Consider the following 19,228-nt stretch of genomic DNA (forward strand, 5'->3'; position numbering starts at 1 on the left):
GCCTACCAGGCTCTTCCATCCATGGGATTTTCCAGGCAAGAGTATTGGAGTGGGGAGAAGATGAGTAACACTGTCTAAACTTTGCAGGGAGAAATTAAGAGAAGGTTAGACTAAGATAATTGTCCAATTCGAAGGAGCTTGTCTTGGATCAAAATCCCACAGCAAGTTACCTGACTTTGGATAGTTTTCATTTTCAGGAGAGAAAATTATTCATTTCATATTTCCCTGGTAGCTCAGTTGGTAAAGACTTTGCCTGCAGTGCAGGAGACCTGGGCTCAAGCCCTGGGTCAGAAAGATCCCCTGGAGAAGAAAATGGCTACCCACTCCAATGTTCTTGCCTGGAAAATCCTATGGACAGAGTGAGAGAGTCATTTCCTAGGCAGGTTGATAGGAAATCTAGGGGTCCCCAAGGGGAGAGGGGTCTGGAATTCTCAAGGAGGAAGAAAGGACAAACTTTTCATAGTCTTTGTAGACCAGGACCTGGGGACTAGAATCGATGAAAATGAGGGGTAACAGGCAGGAAGGCCAGGGGTCTCCAAATGGAGGAAATAGCCTTCAAGTGTCAGACATTTTTATCTCTCTTAAGCGCAGGAGGAAACAAACTAGCAATATTTTTTTCCTTCTCTATACAAATTTAAAGGGAGGTTTCTCTTAAAATACTGTGTTGCCATAATGACACCTGGTTTCGCCTGAAGTTAGCTATTCTTGAGCCTAGAGATAACCAATGCCTTTTTCTTATGGAAATGTTTGTCTTAAGCTATGCTAATGTACTATGCCTTTACCCCAAACTCTGTCTCCAAGTCGGTTCTGCCTCTTGGCCTAGAATCTACTTGACAAACCAGTATGTTATACTCAGATATTGTTCCCCTAATCTGTGTAAATGAAACTATTTGTATAGTGGTCTGCCCTTCTTTAAGATTCAAGTTAATCATTTTATGGCCCAGGATAAACCATTTGGTGCCAAGATTATCCCAAAATGCATCTTATGGGTGAGGGGCCTGGTGCCATTCTGAATTTTAAGACATTCCTTTCTTTCATTAACAGACTGCTAGTGACTGTATAACATCCAGCTGAAGACTAGCAGGGGGGTACTCTTTCTGCCCCCTTCTGATGCCTATGTCAGAAGCTTTCTCCATCTCCTTTATACTTTAATAAAACTTTATTACACAAAAGCTCTGAGCGATCAAGCCTCGTCTCTGGCCCCAGATTGAATTCTTCTCCTCCGGGGGCCAAGAATCCCGGAGTATTCGCGTGATTCAACAACAACCTTTCAAGAGGAGCCTGGGGGACTGCAGTCCATGGGTCGCAAGAGTTGGACACAACTTAGTGACTCAACCACCACCACCTATAATAGTAACTTCATGCTTTTCACATCAGAACATGTTGACCTATATAGCTTAGTCATTATATTTTAGTTTCAAATCACTGTTAAGGGCAATGATGTTTTTGATAATAGTTAAGATTCAGTATTCTTAGAAAGGAATGATGCTAAAGCTGAAACTCCAGTACTTTGGCCACCTCATGCGAAGAGTTGACTCATTGGAAAAGACTCTGATGCTGGGAGGGATTGGGGGCAGGAGGAAAAGGGGATGACAGAGGATGAGATGGCTGGTTGGCATCACTGACTCGATGGACGTGAGTCTGAGTGAACTCCGGGAGTTGGTGATAAACAGGGAGGCCTGGCGTGCTGCGATTCATGGGGTCGCAAAGAGTCAGACACGACTGAGTGACTGAACTGAACTGAACTGAACTGAAGATTCAGTGACTGCATTTGATAGGGGGAGAAGTCAGTTATTTTGAGACTAGACTGGTCCTGGATGCTGAATCAGAGTTGATCAGTACCAATGCAGAAAACATTGCTTTCACACTTATGGAATCTCATTAACTCACACTTTTTCTTTGAAATGATTAATACACGGTATTTCTGACTTGTTAGATTTACATCCATCCTTCTCTCATAGCGCTTGCTGTTCCTTTCTGTTTACTTTTGGTCATTGAGTCTGATGAAGTCTTCGAAGTCCCCTCCACTCTTAAGCCTGTCTGGATTTAAAATGGATAAGTGGGGCATTTAGCCACAGAATTGGGGTACCGATTGTCACACCAAGACTCTTTCTTCGTGAGTCTCTGAGGTGATGCAGAAATGCCATTCACAGAGGGGATAGTTTTGATTCTTAGCCTCAGAGTATGAGGAACTCTGCATTGGTGGGTCTGTCAGACCCTTTCTGGGCATTGAGATGTTTTTCTTTGCATTATATTTATTGGAAATAAAAGTAAGCGAAGAGGGCTTACATACCTCCTAGTGGCCAAAGAGTTGCTCCTCTTCCTTCAGTGTTTTCTTCAAAATGCAAGGACATCGGTCATTATACTGGCCTGGGGTATGCTGGGATTATCAGCATAGTCAAGTCATTATGATGCTGATGCTGGCAGGAGGTCCTAAGACCCGTGGGGCTATTTCTTCTATAGTGAATGGCCTCCGATTGCTCTGCTTTTGAGTAATCATTTTTGCTTTTCATCTTTTTTCTGCCTCTTCTGTGGTGCAAGTGGTGCTGGAGATAATGGTAGGGGCTTCACAAAGCGAATTTCCATTATCTGTGGACATGATCCAACTGACTCTGTATTATGAAGAAGGCTCGTGCATCCCGCCTCCTCTCCTTCTATCCTCCCATACTGCATGGAATGGTCTAGTTGACCTCACAGAGAAGGCCGGCCTCCGCCCAGAGGCAAAAGCATCAAGGTAGAATTTAATAGCCAGCTTTTAACATTTACCAACGATTTATAAAGGGAATGCCAATCCCATAACTCAGCAGTGACAACAGGTTTCTTCTAGAATAAACTCATTGCAGTTTACAAAGTCTGAAGAAAAGTCACAGTGCAAGTGGAGAGCAGATCAAGCAAAACTGGCCCCCTTGGTTCTTAAAAGGCTGAAGTTGGGAGCACGGGCTTTCCCCAAGAACTCTGTCCGTACCACTATAGCGCTCACAGCAATCTTGTGAAAAATGAAGATTCTGAGTCAGCAGATCTGGGCTGGGGCCCAAGTTTCTGCATTTTAAAAATATAATTTATTTCTTTTTGGCTGTGCTGGGTGTTAGTTGCTACACGGGCGTTTCTGTAGTTGAGACAAGCAGGGGCTACTCTCTAGTTGCGGTGCATGGTGAGTGGGCTTCTCATCGCAGTGGCTTCTCTTTTTGCAGAGGACGGCTCTAGGGTGTGTGGGCTTCAGTAGTTACAGCTCCCTGGCTGTCGAGCACTGGCTCAGTAGTTGTAGCATACAGGCTTAGTTGCTCCACGACATGTAGGATATTCCCAGACCAGGGATCAAACCCATGCCTCCTGCATTGGCAGGTGGACTCCTTACCACCGAGCCACCAGGGAAGTCCAGTTTCTGTATTTTTAACAGCTCCGTCCAAGGTGATGCTGACATGGTGGCCTCTTGTGACTCTAGGTTTGGTCCACAGACCAGCAGCATCAGCATCCTCAGGGAGCTTGCTGGAGATGCCAGCCCTGGACCTGCTGTATCAGCAGTCCCCAGGAGGTCTCTGGGCGCATTCTTGTTTGAGAAGCCCTGATCGTCCATGCTGCTGGGGGGCCGAGGGGAGGTCCTCAGTGCATAGTGAGCCCTGCTGAGCAGGCAGCTGGATCCCATGCCTGAATTCCTCCCCTGGAAGCAAGGTTCCATTTCCTGCTTTCCAACCCATTTTACAAAGAGTTCCTGGAAGGATGTTTGCAGGCCTGGCATGCCCTCTCTTGGGGGCACCCTTTCACATTTCCAGAACTTTCCATTCTACTGCATGCCCACCTCTGCTCCCATCTGCATTTTGAAACTCACGTCCTCTGTGTAACTGCCTCACTGTCTGGATTCTCGGAGGCAGACGCTAGTGGCTGGTGTGCGGGGAGAAGGGACATCTATCTTTCCTGGTGTGCTGCTCCCAGAGGACACAGTTTCCTCAACAGATGTGTTCTGGCTGCAGCCACTCAGGGTGGGGTGAGGAGTCGTGTGAAAGGCTGGGTGCACGAGGCTTTAAAAAATCGCCATGAGGATAGTGTCCCCTGGGCAACAGATGAGATGAGGAGGGACTGGGCTCAGCGGCGTGCCAGCTCCTTGGCCCTGTGGCCAGCTGTATGCAGAGGAAATGGGGATCAGAGTTCTGGGGTCTCTGAGAGTAGGGGCTGCAAGGCCATTATAACGATGACAGCCTACAGGTGACAGATTGTATTTGAAAGGTGGCTGCAGCCCTATCTCTCATCTTACCTGCCTTTCCATAATGGGACTCTGCCACACCACTGCTAAGAGGTGGAGTCAGTCCCCCTGTCTTGAATCGGGGCTGACCTTCTGTTACCCAGTGATGCTACAGGACTTCGGAGGCTGGGTCAGAAAAGCCATTCAGCTTCTGCCTGGACCTCCTGAGACCTGCATTCCGGAGGAAGCCAGCAACCATGAAAAATTCTGACCATACTGAGTCTGTCGTGCTGGAGAGATGTGTGCGGTGCTCCGGGTGGCAGCTCCTGGTTGACAGCCAGCACCCATGTAAGGGACCATCCTGATGTCCAGCCTGGTCAAGCCTTCAGGTGACGCAGCCCCAGCTGATGTCTAACTGCTGTGACCACGTGAAGTGAGCTCTGCCTAGCTGGACCTGTCTCGATTTCCTGGTCCACAAAATCATGAGCAAAAGAAAACGAATGGTTTCAGACATTAAGTTTTGGGGTAATTTGTTATGCATCCAGAGTAATTGGAGTATTCTGGAAGCTTTAAGTTTCATAAGTATATTCTTGAAGTGTTAGTCACTCCATCATGTCTAACTCTTCTATTACCACATGGACTATAGCCCACCAGGCTCCTCTGTCCATGAAATTTTCCAGGCAAGAACTGGAGTGGGCCTCCATGCCCTCCTCCAGGGGACCTCTGAGGCCCAGGGATCGAACCCAGGTCTCCCACATTGCAGGCAGATTCTTACCATCTGAGCCACCAGGGAAGCCGACTTATTCTTTAAAATAACTTGCAAATAAAATTCTTTTTACTTAATTATATTTAAAATGCTTTTAAAATACCCAAGTGCAGTGAGTAGGTTGTTGCAAAATGAAATCCACTCCTCACCTCCCCCCACCGAAAGAAAGCCTGAAAACTGTCTAGAAAACAGTTTTTTACTAGAAAACTATCTAGTAAAAACTTGCAGTTGGAGGCTAGAGTAAAATGATAGAGTGACAAAATGCTGGTTTCTGTTTGTGCTCTGTTAGGTACTTTATATTTGTTCATTTAAGTTTTATTTCCACTCTGTAAAGTGTGCCCATTTTACAGATGGGTGGACTGAGGCTCAGAGATGTTAATAAACTCACTAAGAGCCACACAGCAGGGGCTGGGATTTGAACATGGATGAGACTGACTCCAGTGCCTGTCCTTCAGCAGATGGAAGAATTGTTAATGTAGAGAGCTAAATTTCTAAGTCTCCTCTTCTTGTGGACAAGGGTTCTGGGAATCTTGAAGAATTTTCTTATTTAGTGCGGGGCCCTTCAGAATCACCTGGGGAATATTTTAAAATTCACGTACCAGGCCCAGTCCATACCAAGGCTATAGGTCTGGGGTAGGGTGTCTCCAAAGTTTCTAACCCTTCTTCATTTGTCACCTCTGACCTAACCCAACCTCCCATGTTGTAGGAGGCTTCCCAAGTGGCACTGCTGCTGCTGCTGCTGCTGAGTCGCGTCAGTCGTGTCCGACTCTGTGCGACCCCATAGACAGCAGCCCACCAGGCTCCGCCGTCCCTGGGATTCTCCAGGCAAGAACACTGGAGTGGGTTGCCATTTCCTTCTCCAATGCATGAAAGTGAAAAGTGAAAGTGAAGTCGCTAAGTTGTGTCCGACTCTTCGCGACCCCATGGACTGCAGCCTACCAGGCTCCTCCGTCCATGGGATTTTCCAGGCAAGAGTACTGGAGTGGGGTGCCATTGCCTTCTCCAAGCGGCACTAGTGATAAAGAACCCACCTGTCAATGCAGGAGATGTAAGAGACAGGATTCAGTCGCTGGATTGGGAAGATCCCCTGGAGAAGGGAATGGCAACCCGCTCCAGTATTCTTACCTGGGAAATTCCATGGACAGAGGAGCCTGGTGGGCTGCAGTCTATGGGGTTGCAAAGAGTCGTTCATGACTGAAGCGACTTAGCATGCACGCACTCACGCACCCAGGTTGCAGGTGAGGACATTGAGGCCCAGTGAGAAGTGGGCTGTTCTGAGGCCAGAGCAGCTTAATGGTGGAGCTCGGGCAGAAAGCAGGTTTCCCAGCACCCAGATGGCATGCACCCTTGTGTCTTGGAGGAGGCTTGGAGGGCCGTTAGCAGAAATTACTTTACACATCAATGCAGGGGTCTCAGGGCATTGCAGTAAGATCCTATAGTAGATATGTTCTGGGCTGAGTGCTGAGTGAAACAGTCAGGGGCCAGAACTACTTTCTTCTTGAAATTTCATAAATACACAGACAGAAGGACAGAGTTTAACTACTGGGGTCCAGCCCCGGTTGGATCCAGGGATTCCCTTGGGAGGACGGCATCGATGAAAGAATAGATAAAGAGATAAGGAAAGAATTTTGCAGTTAAGAAAAGAGAGGAGAGAAAAGAGGCTGATATTCCTTGGTTTACGCAGAAAGCCAATAAAGCCCCAGCACGGGACTTACTCTGTTCACGTAGGCCGCAGGCGCCCTCTCAAATCGCGGAAGGTGCCCCACCTTAGGCACCTTCTCCAGTGGGTCTTAGAAGCCCAGGCAGGAAAGTGAATGCAGAGAGCCCGTGCGCCCCAGGGAATCAGCCTGAAAAGGAAAAGAAAAGAGAAGAACGACATGGGGAGACCAAGCTTCGGGGAGCAAGGCCCGCACTTTATTTTCCAAAGTAGTTTTTATACCTTAAGTTGTGCATAGAGGATAATGGGGGAAGGGGTAGAGTCATGCAAGGTCAGCAGTCCTTGATCCTTATCGAAGCCAGGCTTTCTTCCTGCAAACTTATCATATGCAAAAGTTTTAGGTGATTTACATCATCTTCTGGCTAGGAAGCCTGTTAACATTTTATGACCCTTTTCCTCAGAAAACTTATTTTTCTCTAAAGGTGATTATTCTAAAGTCAGGCGTCACCCTCCAAAAGCATTAGATAAAGTTGCATACCTATAGGGCAAAAGTGGTGGGCTATAACAAGAAAAGGATTAACTCAAGGGTCTAAGGTTACAGACATTAAAGCTACTACTTACATTCCTATACACCAATTATATTAACCAATACACTGCCAGGGACACAGTAGGTAAGGGATATGGAAACTTAGCAGCAAACATTGGCCCAACAAGTGAAAAACCCTTCACCAATACAATTTCTAATCAATCTTTTAACTGCCCAAAGGAATCTGTATTTAGACAGTTTAGAACATCTCATGTCTCTCACGGTCGGGAGGCTGTGAACAATCACACGTGGCTGGAAGAACCTTTAGAGGAGTTTGTAGGTTGAAACATGCTTGTCATGCCCAGGAACTTTATTAACTGGAGCTGTAAGTTAACTCTTTTTCAGAGAGAGGTGGTGGGGGACAGCCCCCCGTAAAGTCAGGGGTGTAGGTGAGAGCACAAAACAGTAAAGTAGGCAGACTCTGGTTTTGGGGGTAGATGCTCAAGAATTTCCAGGGGGACTCCTGAGGCTCGATCCTGCCTTTGCGTATGCCGAGCCTCCTTCCTCATGACCTTTGCCACAGGCAGGAACTCCCGTGCTGGCTCCTGGCATCTTACAACATGAAAAACCTCAGTTGTGGGGAGAGAGAGGGGAGGAGAGGAACAGAGAGAGACAGAGAGAGGGAGGAACATGTATATAGAGACACAAAAGACAGATTGAATTTTAGATCTCATTTAGATATAGACATGATAGAATTCAGTGTGAGGCTGATGAGACAGAGGGTATTTTTTTTTTTTTTTTAACAGTAGCAGCTGTTCAAAGTCTGGAACAGACAGTAGATTCTGCAGTCACTGGAGAGTCACTGAGAGTTCCACCCTGCTGGACTCTGAGGACATAGCCCTGGAGAGTGACTCCACACTCCCTACCCTCCCAATGTACCTGGGCATACAGACTAATCAAAGCCCCAAATCTAGGGTAGAAACCAAGACTCTCAGACTGCTGACTCTGTCCCAGGGCTGGAATGGTTTTAAGATGACCCACCATCTAGGTTTTTTCTGAGATAGGGGGTTTTCCTGGGATATAGGACTTACAGTGCTAAAACCAGGAGTGAAAGTGAAAGTTGCTAAGTCATGTCCGATTCTTTGCGACCTCATGAACTATACAGTCCATGGAATTCTCCAGGCCAGACTACTGGAGTGGGTAGTCTTTCTCTTCTCCAGGGGATCTTCCCAACCAACCCAGGGATCGAACCCAGGTTTCACTCATTGCAGGTGGATTCTTTACCAGCTGAGCCACCAGGGAAGCCCAAGAATACTGGAGTGGGTAGCCTATCTCTTCTCCAAGGGATTTTCCCGACCAAGGAATTGAACCGGGGTCTCCTGCGTTGCAGGTGGATTCTTTACCAACTGAGCTATGAGGGAAGCCCATGAGAGTCCTGGGCAAACCGGGACTGTTGGTCACCTGGCTGGTCTCCTAGATGAGACGACTGCTGACCTCCAACTCCCATCCCCCAACTCCCCTCCTCCTCATCTTGGCAATGGTACCCCATTTCCTGAAAGCCCAAGCCAGAGCCCTTGGAATCAGCTCTGCCCATTACCCCTGCCCCTGCCTGTGCGTGTTCTTCCATTTTCTGTCCTGCCTTTTGCTTCTCTCTGCAGGCATCTCTTGTTGGGACAGCTGTCCTCACCTCCTCACTGTCTCTGCCTCCCTCCTCTGTTCTGCTCCAATGCCCTTCTTCACCACTGTTCATTTCATTCCATGCTTTTCTGCCAAATTCCTCCTTGGTTCAAAAGCCAGATTCCTCAGTCTGGTACACAAGCCCTGACTCACCCAGACACATCTGAAGCCTCTCTGAACCGGATTCACCAGTTGGAGAACTGGGCTGGAGAGCCGGGAGGGGGCCCAAGGGCTGAAAGCTGGCTAAACTGTTGTTCTTCCCCGCAGGTTTTCTCTTGGTGGTGATTCTTTTCATCCACCTGGGTGTTGAGGGTTCCCAGGGTGAGAGAGGGGTCGGGAGGCGGAGGCTTAGAGCTTTCTAGTTCCTTAACAGGAGTCCCCCATCCCCCTCCCGCTTCCTTCCTTCTTTCCTTTCCTCTGCTGTCTCTCCTGTCCCAGCCTTCTCCTTTCTGGAAGCTTCTTTCTCTCGCTCTGCCCCTTGGTGGTGGTGATGGTGGAGGGGCGCTATCTGGAGTAACGTAGAGGAGGAACACCGCGGGTTCTTTTCTCTAGTCCTGCCCGCTGCTCCATCACCTTCGCTCCAACTCAAGTCCATTTTGTCCCCAGAGACTTGCCCCAGTCTGAGCCACCATTCTGGACTTCAACTCCCAGTTCCCTTTGGATCCCCGAGTTCTTAGGGTCTTTGTGTGTCCGCCTCTCAGCTCTTCTCTTATGCCCGCCGTTGGTCCTTGCAGGCTGGTGGTGAAAAAAGACCCTACAGTCCTGGTGATTCTTCCATCTTTCCCCCGTTGGAGCTGCCTGAGAACCATCAGCTGGGCAGCCTGTCCTCCCCTCCCCAGGGACCAGTTCGTCCACTCTGAGCTCTTGCGTAAGCCGCCTCCTCCCTAGTGCTCAGCTCTCACGTCTCTTTCTTTGTTTTGTTTCAGTTTTACAGAGTTTTTGGATCCCTTCCAGAGAGTCATCCAGCCAGAAGAAATCTGGCTCTATAAGAATCCTCTGGTGCAGTCAGACAACATCCCCACCCGCCTCATGTTTGTAAGTACCGGTGATTTCATGGTTGATGGGACCACTCCCCCGAGTGTGAGCCACATGGGTTTTCACTTCTGTTTTTCCACCCCCTGCTGATGACGGCGAGCAGCCTGAAGAACAGAGGCAAGTGGCCCGACAAATTAAAATTCAATTCCAGATCAGGAGGGTTTGCCGCTTGGTCATGTGAGAAGCAATTGCCTGAGGCTTTGGAAAAGAAGGGCCATGCTTACTTGAGCTAAACCTGAACTGTTTCCAAATACTTAGAGTAGAATAAGATGAGCAACTAGTGAACAGAGTTGTCTGTTCCATCTTCTTTTAAAGCAGACCTTGATTTAGCCATCCTCAGACACCATTAAGCTGCTCTCTTAACCGCTTTTCTGGATTTGGCTGGTCAGTTAACCGGTGAAGAGACCACTGTGTGTGACTCAACTCTGGATAGCGTCTCTGATCCTAGGATAAATGGGCTAACACCCAAATAATTGGTGGATATATTAGGACTATTTTTACCTCTTCATTCTGCTCCATGTTGATTACAGCCTTTTACACTTTCCCTACTATGGGTTTTCCTGGTGGCTCGAGTGGTAAAGAATCCACCTGCAAAGCACGAGCCCCGGGTTTGATCCCTGGGTTGAGAAGATCCCCTGAAGAAGGGAATGGCAACTCCAATACTCTTGCCTGCAGGATCCTATGGACGGAGGAGCCTCACGGGCTATAGCTCATGGCGTTGTATAGAGTGGGACACGACTGAGTGGCTAACACTATTATGTGCTGGTCGCTTGCTGAAAGCTTAGGAAGGATTTTCTCATTTAGACCTACCTGGATTGGGGGCAGGAGGAGAAGGGGACGACAGAGGATGAGATGGTTGGATGGCATCACCAACTCAATGGACATGAGTTTGAGTAAACTCCTGGAGTTGGTGATGGACAGGGAGCCCTGGTGTGCTGCAGTCCATGGGGTCACAAAGAGTTGGACACAATTGAGCGACTGAACTGAACTAACTGTTTCCCAGTGAGGAAGATGTCATTATTGTCTGAATTTTGCAGTTGCAGACCTGCATCCCAGAGAGATGAGAGAGCTTGCCCAAAGCCACACAAGCTAGAGAGTGGGATAGCCCAGATTTGCACCCAAGCAGCCAGATCTGAGCCCTGCTCTCAGCCAGGAGGTTGCCCTGCAGTCTGGAGCTGAGTGTTCAGGATTCCTTGCTAAGGCTCACCAGCTCCTGGAGAACTGCTTTAAGGCCTTTCTGTGGCAGAGGAAATATTGAAGCTTGATCTTGTTATAGAACAAGAATGTAGCTTTTGGATGGGCAAATGTAGCTTTTGGATATAGCTTGAAGCTTTTGCCTATTGACCAGCCATCACATGTCCTGTCTCTGGGAACTCAAGTGTGTGTTCCAGAGCTTTTATAGAGCACACGAGGGATATTTTTGCACTTTGAAAGAAATCCCTCTGATTTGGGGAGGAAATCTTGTTCATCAGTGACTGGAAAGATCACCAATGATTATTTCAAAGATGATTGGAAAGATCTTTATGTCTGCAGACATCCCCAAATTGTCCAGAACACTACATGAACATCAGTCTTATTTTTATTGTTTTTTCATAATTACCTTCCTGCTGGAAAATAAACCAGATTTTTGTGAATATCAGAGAAATTGAATAACGTAGGTTCTTGTGAGTTGGGCATTGCCTTACATCTGTGTAATAAAATCAGATTTTTTTTTCCATTTCTGTTCCAACTCACATCTTCCATAAATCCTAGAAATAAAGCAACTAGCATGTGCATCACTAGTTTACTCCATGGTTTTAGTAGGAGGAGCTTCTGTTTATCACTTATCCCCATTTTCAAAGATTTCACATTTTGTGTGCTGTAAAACCCAATTTGGAGATGACTGTTCATATGGGATGTTGTGATGAGTCTGTGGCTATGTCCTAGATTTATGAACAATGGATTGTTTTGAAGTCTAGATACAAATGCCACAAATATCCTGGCTGCAGACACAAATAGGATGGAGCACATTTGCATGTTGGCAGTGGAGGAAAGGAGACAGTAAAGGAGTTATTCAGTGCTGGGATTCTCAGAGAATAGAAGGGGATTCAGCCACAAACACTGATTCATACCCTCTAATCTCCTAATGAAATAAGTTCAACCTTTTGTTTTGTTAATAGTTGTTGATGAATTTCATTCATTCGGTCGCAAGATTTAGTGCGGCTCCATAATAACATAAGGAAAGCAGTAGATACATTTAGAATATGTGCAACGCAAGATGAAAAATGCTTTGTCACCACATAAATTAGATTTGTTCTCCTGGGTTTTATTGAGAGTTTAATGCAAGATATCATTTGTCTGCTTTTGATCTCTACAAACCTTATGGTGTTTCTAAAAGAATGTATAAGAGAACATATTTTCAATGTTTTTTAAAAATCGCTTGGCTTCCTTAGAAAGCTCCAGTTTCATTATTTAACACATAAATAATCCTGGGGTCTCCTCTATTTTTGTTTAGAATGTTTTACTCTAAAGGCAAACTTGCTAACTTTCTAATAACCAAAGTGTTTTTTAAAGGCAGCTGCTGTGAATCCAGGTTTCTTCGCGAAATCAGTGTTTCTGGAGTTATGCTGATTTGTGTGCATGTCTGTTTTAAAAGAGCTACTTGGTCAAATGTTACAAAAATATTATCAGAAGGTTAGGGAATTAAGTAAGGAGTAAATGGTAACGACATCACCTGGAAGCCCTGCCTGGCATTTTCTCTGTCTTTGGCACCATTAGCTAAGGTGAGTGTATCTGTCAACATGAAACTTGGGTGTGGTTGGACCATGAGATTCCAAGAGCTTGTTTTCCTGGATGCCCCTGGGCTTCTGTGGACCAGAGAGGAAGGCTGAGAACTCTCTTCTCACATACTGGGACTTGACTTTAACATTTGCTGGATATTCCCAGGCTATCAGCCGCTTCCTTATTCAGAAGAGGCCATGCTTCCTTTCTGAACATGTGGAGTGTATTAGCGCATCTTTGAAAGCCTGCTTTTTGGTGTAGGAAGACTACTCAGTTGGTATTCGTTATTGCTTTTCAGTATCCTCTCTGTTGTTGCCTGTAGTGTCTTTGTCCAGAGAACACTTCCAGGGTGAGGAAAGCCACAGGAATTGCAGGTGATGTGAAGTCAAATCAGACTTGACCCCTGAGGGCTCGTGGGGGCAATGGTACCCTGAAGCAAAGAGGAATCTGAGAAACAGTGGAGGAGAGGCTCAGGTGCACTTTTAGGGACGTTCATCCCCATCCCCATCATTGTCCTCCTCCTTCTCATCACCATGGTACTCACAACAGCAGCTAGCATCTCTTGAATATAGTAGCTGTGCTCATCACTTTACAAATAGCATCTCAGTGTATTCTCTCAGAATCCTTTGAGGCTGGCACTTTTGTGATCCCATCATTTCAATGGAGAAAATGAAACTGTCATGAGATTAAACAGCTTATCCCAGGTTTACAGTTTTATCAGTGGCTGGACCAGGGTCTGAACGCCGCAGATCAGAGTACAGACACTCTTGGAGCCATTCAGCCATGCTGCCTCCTTGGAGGTTGAAGGGAGGTGGACAGGTGGTGAGTGCAGCCTGTCACACACAGAAGACCAGGTGTCAAGGAGCAGACACAGTGGATCCAGGCTGTGGGGGCCCCATGAATGGCAGTTTGCTTGGAGTACTGCTTGGTGAAGGGGGCAGCGGGAGGCAGGGGTACAGGCAGAGTGTGGACAACTTCAAGTTAGTTAATTATTACTTAATTCAACAGAAAGTTATGAAGCACTTTCCTAGAGCCAAGCACGGTGTGTAGTGGAGATGCAGAGCTGAGTAGGTGTGGTTTCTAGTCTAGTGGGAACAGAGACATGAACACAAGTCAGACCATTCAGCATTACAGAAAAACCCTCGAAGGACAGGCAAGACTCAGGGAACTGAGGGAAGAGGAGGTGTTTCCCAAATTCTTAACTTAAAAAAGGTAGCGTATTATTGGTATTGTGTTGATTTAATAACAGGAGCTTCTATTCTGTGATAGGATGCTTCTAAGGAAGACAAAAATAAAATCAGTTTGTGGGGAGGAGGGAAGGAAAAGAGACCAAGCTGGCTCGTGGTAGTTGAGTTTTTAGACACTTTGACAAGCCTTCACTGCCAGCTCAGTGACAGGCTGTGAGTGTTTGCTCACCGCAGGGCCCTTCCTAGGTGGCCGTGTGTCTTGAGTTGTTAGAAGCACCATGCAGCACACACGCCTTCCTGTCGGATGCCCATGGTTTTGTCTGATGTGACTAACCCCCAGTGACAAGCTCTTCTGTGGCTAAAACATCCGAACACCAGGTGCCCAGGATTCAACCCCCTTGGTGGCTAAAAGTTCTTGGCCACTCATGCCCTTCCCTGAAGACAAGCTTTGTGTCTGGTGTCTTGCCTGGTGGATTCCCAGAAGCATCCTGGCAACACAGTGCCTTATATCAGCACCCAGGGGTCACCCATTGTCTGGACTGGGGACGGACGGCATGTCCTGTGTTGCTTTCATTGGTGGATGCACAAGGTATGGCCCTTGTGTTCTCCAGCTCCCACTCCTGGTTGGAGCCACAGGGCTCCCACATGGCGCCCATCTCCTGTTTGGTCAGAACAGTCCAGCTCAGGGTCTTCCCCAGCAGGCAGCCTCTGGAACCTTGGAGGGGAAGTCTTCCCAAATCATATTTTCTCTGGGGTTCCAAATCTGTCTAACCTTAGACTATGCCTTCTGGGATTGTCTTATATTAATAGCAGGCTTCTCTGGTGGCTCAGATGGTAAAGTGTCTGCCTGCAATGTGGGAGACCCAGGTTCAATCCCTGGGTCAGGAAGATCCCCTGGAGAAATAAGTGGCTACCCACTCCCATACCCTTGCCTGGAAAATCCCATGGATGGAGGAGCCTGGTAGGCTACAGTTCATGGGGTCACAGAGTCAGACATGACTGAACGACTTCACTTTACTTTCCTTTTATGTTAATAGCATATATGTGCTAAGATACTTAGTTGCTCAGTCTTATCTGACTCTTTGAGACCCCAGGGACTCACGCCCACCAGGCTAATCTGTCCATGGAATTCTCCAGGCAAAAATACTGGAATGGGTAGCCATTCCTTTCTCCAGGGAATCTTCCTGACCCAGCGATTGAACCTAGATCTCCTGCATTGCAGGCAGATTCTTTACCATGTGAGCCACCAGAGAAGCCACGAAAAGCATACATATATACATGTGTGTGTGTGTGTGTTTATATATATATATGTTGTTGTTGTTCAATTGCCCAGTCATGTCCAACTCTTTGCGATCCCCTGGACCACAGCACACCAGGCCTCCCTGTCCCTCACATCTCACAGAGTTTTCCAAGTTCATGTCCATTGCTTCGGTGATGCCATCCAGCCAACTCATCGTCTGATACCCTCTTCTCCTTCTGCTCTTAATCTTTCCAGCATCAGGTGACCAAAATACTGGAGTTTCAGCTTCAGCATCAGTCCTTCCAGCAAGTATTCAGGGTTGATTTCCCTTAAGATTGACTGGTTTGATTTCCTTGCCGTCCAAGGGACTCTCAGAAGTCTTCTCCAGCACCACAGTTTGAACGCATTAATTCTTCGGCACTCTACCTTCTTTATGGTCCAACTCTCACAACTGTACATGACCACTGGGAAGACCATAGCCTTGACTATGTGAACCTTTGTTGGAGAGTAATGTCTCTGCTTTTCAACACACTGTCTAGGTTTGTCATAGCTTTCCTGCCAAGAAGCAAACTTCTTCTGATTTCCTGACTGCAGTCACCATCCACAGTGATTTTAGAGCCCAAGAAGAGGAAAGCTATCATTACTTCCACCAGAATGGAGAATCCTCACGGATCGAGGAGCCTGGAGGGCTACAGTCCATGGGGTCACAAAGGGTCAGACCCGACTGAGCAGCTCAGCACACACACAGCACGTCTTCAGTTCACTATTGTTTTCGTATTTATGGTTTGTTGGTGGGGTTGCTGCAGTACTGTTCACTGTTCAGTGAGCTGCTCTCTCCTCTTTGAGGGCAGTGGCTGGTCTGTAGTGCCCAAAGTGAGAGGAAACCAAAAGCCCAGGACTTCTTTGACCTTAAGCTTAACTTTAGACTTAGGTAAGATGACGCTTCAGCCAGCACTCTCTAAACACTGAATGTGTGAATCAGAACTGATGCAAGGCTTCTCAGTCACCAGAGTCATTTGAGATGCTTGTTACACAATGTGGATTCCACACCTGTCCTATAAGAGGGTCTGAGGGACGCAGTCTTGTAACAAATGCTGCAGGTGAAGAGACCCCCAGGCACTGGTGTAGACTCACAGACTTGCTGGAACTCTTCCCTCACGAGTGAGTGTTGCCTTTTTCAGTCACCCTGGGTAAATCCTCTGCTTCTCTGCTCCAGTTCTGAATCTCCTTTTGTGCAGCTCTCCTGAAACCTGGGCCACACTCTTCTGAACACCTTCCATGGTGACAGGACTTATTGATGTTAAGTTGTTCAGGGCCATGGCCAATAAGAAGGCTCATCAAGCTGGTTTCTACCATTTATGGTCAGAAAGAAACCAGCCTGTAAGGAGAAGGGTTTTCTCCTGTCTCATGAACTGTCTGTGAATATTGCTCCCAAAGAGGAGTTCCCAAGATGCTCTGAGCTCTCGCAGTCTGGTTCCTGCATGTCTAGGACATCTCCAGTTATTTTGATAGACTGTGTGCATTTAGAGGAATTCTGGTGTTTTTTAACAAAGGAAAGGATCTTCCAACCATGCCTTAGTCCTGTTAGCCCCCTTTCCAAAAAGCAACATTGATTAGTGCCCAGGTGGAGACTTCCCAAATTGTGAACACTGTTGGTTAATAGTTACCATCTCCCATGCCCACGCCTCCCACCATCGTCTGTGAGCCCAGCTGTAGATTTGTGAGATAGTTAATCCCTTTTGATTGTTAACCTGAGATGTTATAATCATAAGGATGTAACACAAATATTGTATGCCAAAAAGTTCGTTCAGGTTTTTTGGTAAGACAGAATGAAACCCCCAAATGAATGAGCTTTTTGGCCAATCCAGTAGCTTTCTTTTTTTTTTTTATCATTGGAATGTTCGGGGAAAAAAGTACTAATTATAGAATGCTGAGTAAAGACTAGATATGGGAGGCAGAAAACCTGGCCTCTGAATCCCATCTTGCTACTTCCCAGCTGTGTCCTTGGGCACATCACATAGTCCCCAAGCCTGCCAAAGATTGTCACAATTTTAAGAGAGGATTTAAGAGACCCCAGTACTGGATGGTACCCAAACATGGCTCCTGCCTCGTAGAAGGTTCAGTGATAAGAGTTGTTTGCATCTGAATCCCAACAGCTTGATTCGTTAAGTGCATACTGTACTCCTGAGTGCTTTGGTCTAGCGGAGGAAAGGGGATGGAGGAAGAGAAGAGGAGAGACTTCATGTGAAGGGACTAACCTCTGCTTTGCAGCGGAAATGAATATTCAACCAAAGAATACCAAAGGGGAATGAATCAATAGACTCCAAACAAATCCCACGTGTTCCCATGTTGCCAGAGCGCTGGGGATGGGAGGCCAAGGGTTCTTCCATCCCTCCACAGGGGAGGATGGGAGGAGGGTTACTACCAAAGATGTCACTGTAATTATAGACTCTTCTTTTCTGTTTAAAAAGCCACCACTTTAAACGTGACTCACAGCAATTACAAATCAATTATAACCCATAATCAGACCTCTGATTTTTCAAGTCTGTGGAATCTCTCAGTATAGATATAAATCCTTCTTAGTACGAGGTCAGGAGTTCAGTGAGATCATTCAACTAGTGAGTCCAAAGGAAGCTAACTGGAACTAATTATCAATTGGCTCTCTGATAGCAAACTACCACCTTCATAAGGGATTATTTGTTATTTCTTCCAGGCAATTTCTTTCCTCACACCTCTGGCTGTTATTTGTGTGGTGAAAATTATCCGGCGGACAGACAAGACTGAAATTAAGGAAGCCTTCCTAGGTAGAGTATTCCCAGTTCCTGCTTTAGGGGATGGGGCTGAACTTGATTAGATTACCAGATTTCTAAAATCTCAGTTGCAGTCAACTGATTTTTCTCTTGGTCAAATTAAGCTTGGTAGACACAAGACAAGGCAAACATTTAGCCCTTTTAAAGAGCCAGTGCTTGGTAAGTAGCTCATCTGTGGGCCAGCCCATCGCCGCTGTCCCTTGTGCTGAAAATGCGTTTCGGGCTCCTCACCAGAGCTCTGTGCTTCCTAAGCAAACTGGAAGGACAGCTCTTGGCTGTAAGGCAAAGTGAATCTCAAGCTTTGTCACTGCTGACTGTCCAACCCCACATTTGTGGCTAATAGGCCCCCATTTGGGGCAATTCAGACATCAACCACAGACTCCTGGACCAGTCACCATTGACTGGAAGCAAAAATGTGGAAAAGCAGATGTAAAATTTAATATCAGTTGGAAACAAGCTCCATAACCCATCGCCACTGTGGGGACACTTTGGCAGTTAATCAGTTGTTATTATGTAAAGAATGCTACCATCTTTGCCATTGAGTATGACACGATGCTTATAAATTCTCCCTAAGCTGAGCCATATCTGCGTGTGACAGGAGTTTGATATTTTTAGGGTTAAATCCATTTTTTTTTTCTGATCTGCATATTAATCAAAAGACAAAGTAAATGACAGCACGAAGAGAAAGCAGAACTATTGGGCTTGTTTAGCAAAATAAACTCCGCGGAAGCCAGGGTTTTAGCTTTTTGGTCATCAGGAAAACTGGATTGGGTTTCTTTTCTGACATGACGCCTTGACATTATCCAAACCCTCACACACACTGTGTTGTTGGTGTGTTGTGGAGGCTCACCATTCAGTAAGGTAGTAAATCTGGAATATGAGATTCTTCACTAACGATGGTGTTTGTTAATTACTGGACTTTGAGGAAGTGAAAAACATAGCAAACTATGGTCTTCCCTGTTCTTCGTAAGGGAAGGAGGGTGGGTGTGAGTTCTAGGGTGTGCAGAGCAGTGGAAGGACTGGGACCGTTTCTTACATAGCCAGGCTTTGGCTGGGCTCTGTGTAGTTGAAAAGAACAGAATTCCTCTCAAATTGGATTGAATAAATTAGAGGTTTGGTTATAGGACTATAACAAGCAATCTTACAGAACTTCAAGAATCAGAGGGAAACCCTCGTGGGGATGGAATAGGGATCCAGGCCGCGAGGGTGGAGGTGCCGTGTCGCCTCATGCCCCCTCTTCTCTGTGATGCGTCCTTCCTCTCCTCTCATTCCCTGCCTCAGTCTCCTGTGAAGACGTTGTCTCTGATGCCTGCATCTTGGTCTGTGTGAGGCTTGGGCTTGCAGTGGCGGGTGCCCCTGCCCCACGCCTGCGTGACTGCTCAGCCAGTGCCAC

General features: G+C 46.7%; 1 protein-coding gene across 4 annotated transcripts in view; it reads left to right on the plus strand.

Annotated features, from left to right (window-relative positions):
- The window catches only part of PLPP4 (phospholipid phosphatase 4), a 149,264-nt gene that overhangs the window by 56,180 nt on the left and 73,856 nt on the right, over positions 1–19,228 (plus strand). For all 4 annotated transcript variants that reach the window (XR_008707161.1, XM_055560613.1, XM_055560615.1 and 1 more), the window contains exons 2-3: positions 9,730–9,838; positions 17,739–17,829. Coding sequence is in view for 3 of the 4 variants with exons in the window: in XM_055560613.1 (XP_055416588.1) it covers positions 9,730–9,838; positions 17,739–17,829 (200 nt within the window). In the remaining variant the exon portion in view is untranslated. The remainder of the gene's footprint in view (positions 1–9,729; positions 9,839–17,738; positions 17,830–19,228) is intronic.

This window comes from Bubalus kerabau, chromosome 22 (genome assembly GCF_029407905.1).
Source record: "Bubalus kerabau isolate K-KA32 ecotype Philippines breed swamp buffalo chromosome 22, PCC_UOA_SB_1v2, whole genome shotgun sequence".
In the NCBI taxonomy this organism is placed as follows: domain Eukaryota; kingdom Metazoa; phylum Chordata; class Mammalia; order Artiodactyla; family Bovidae; genus Bubalus; species Bubalus kerabau.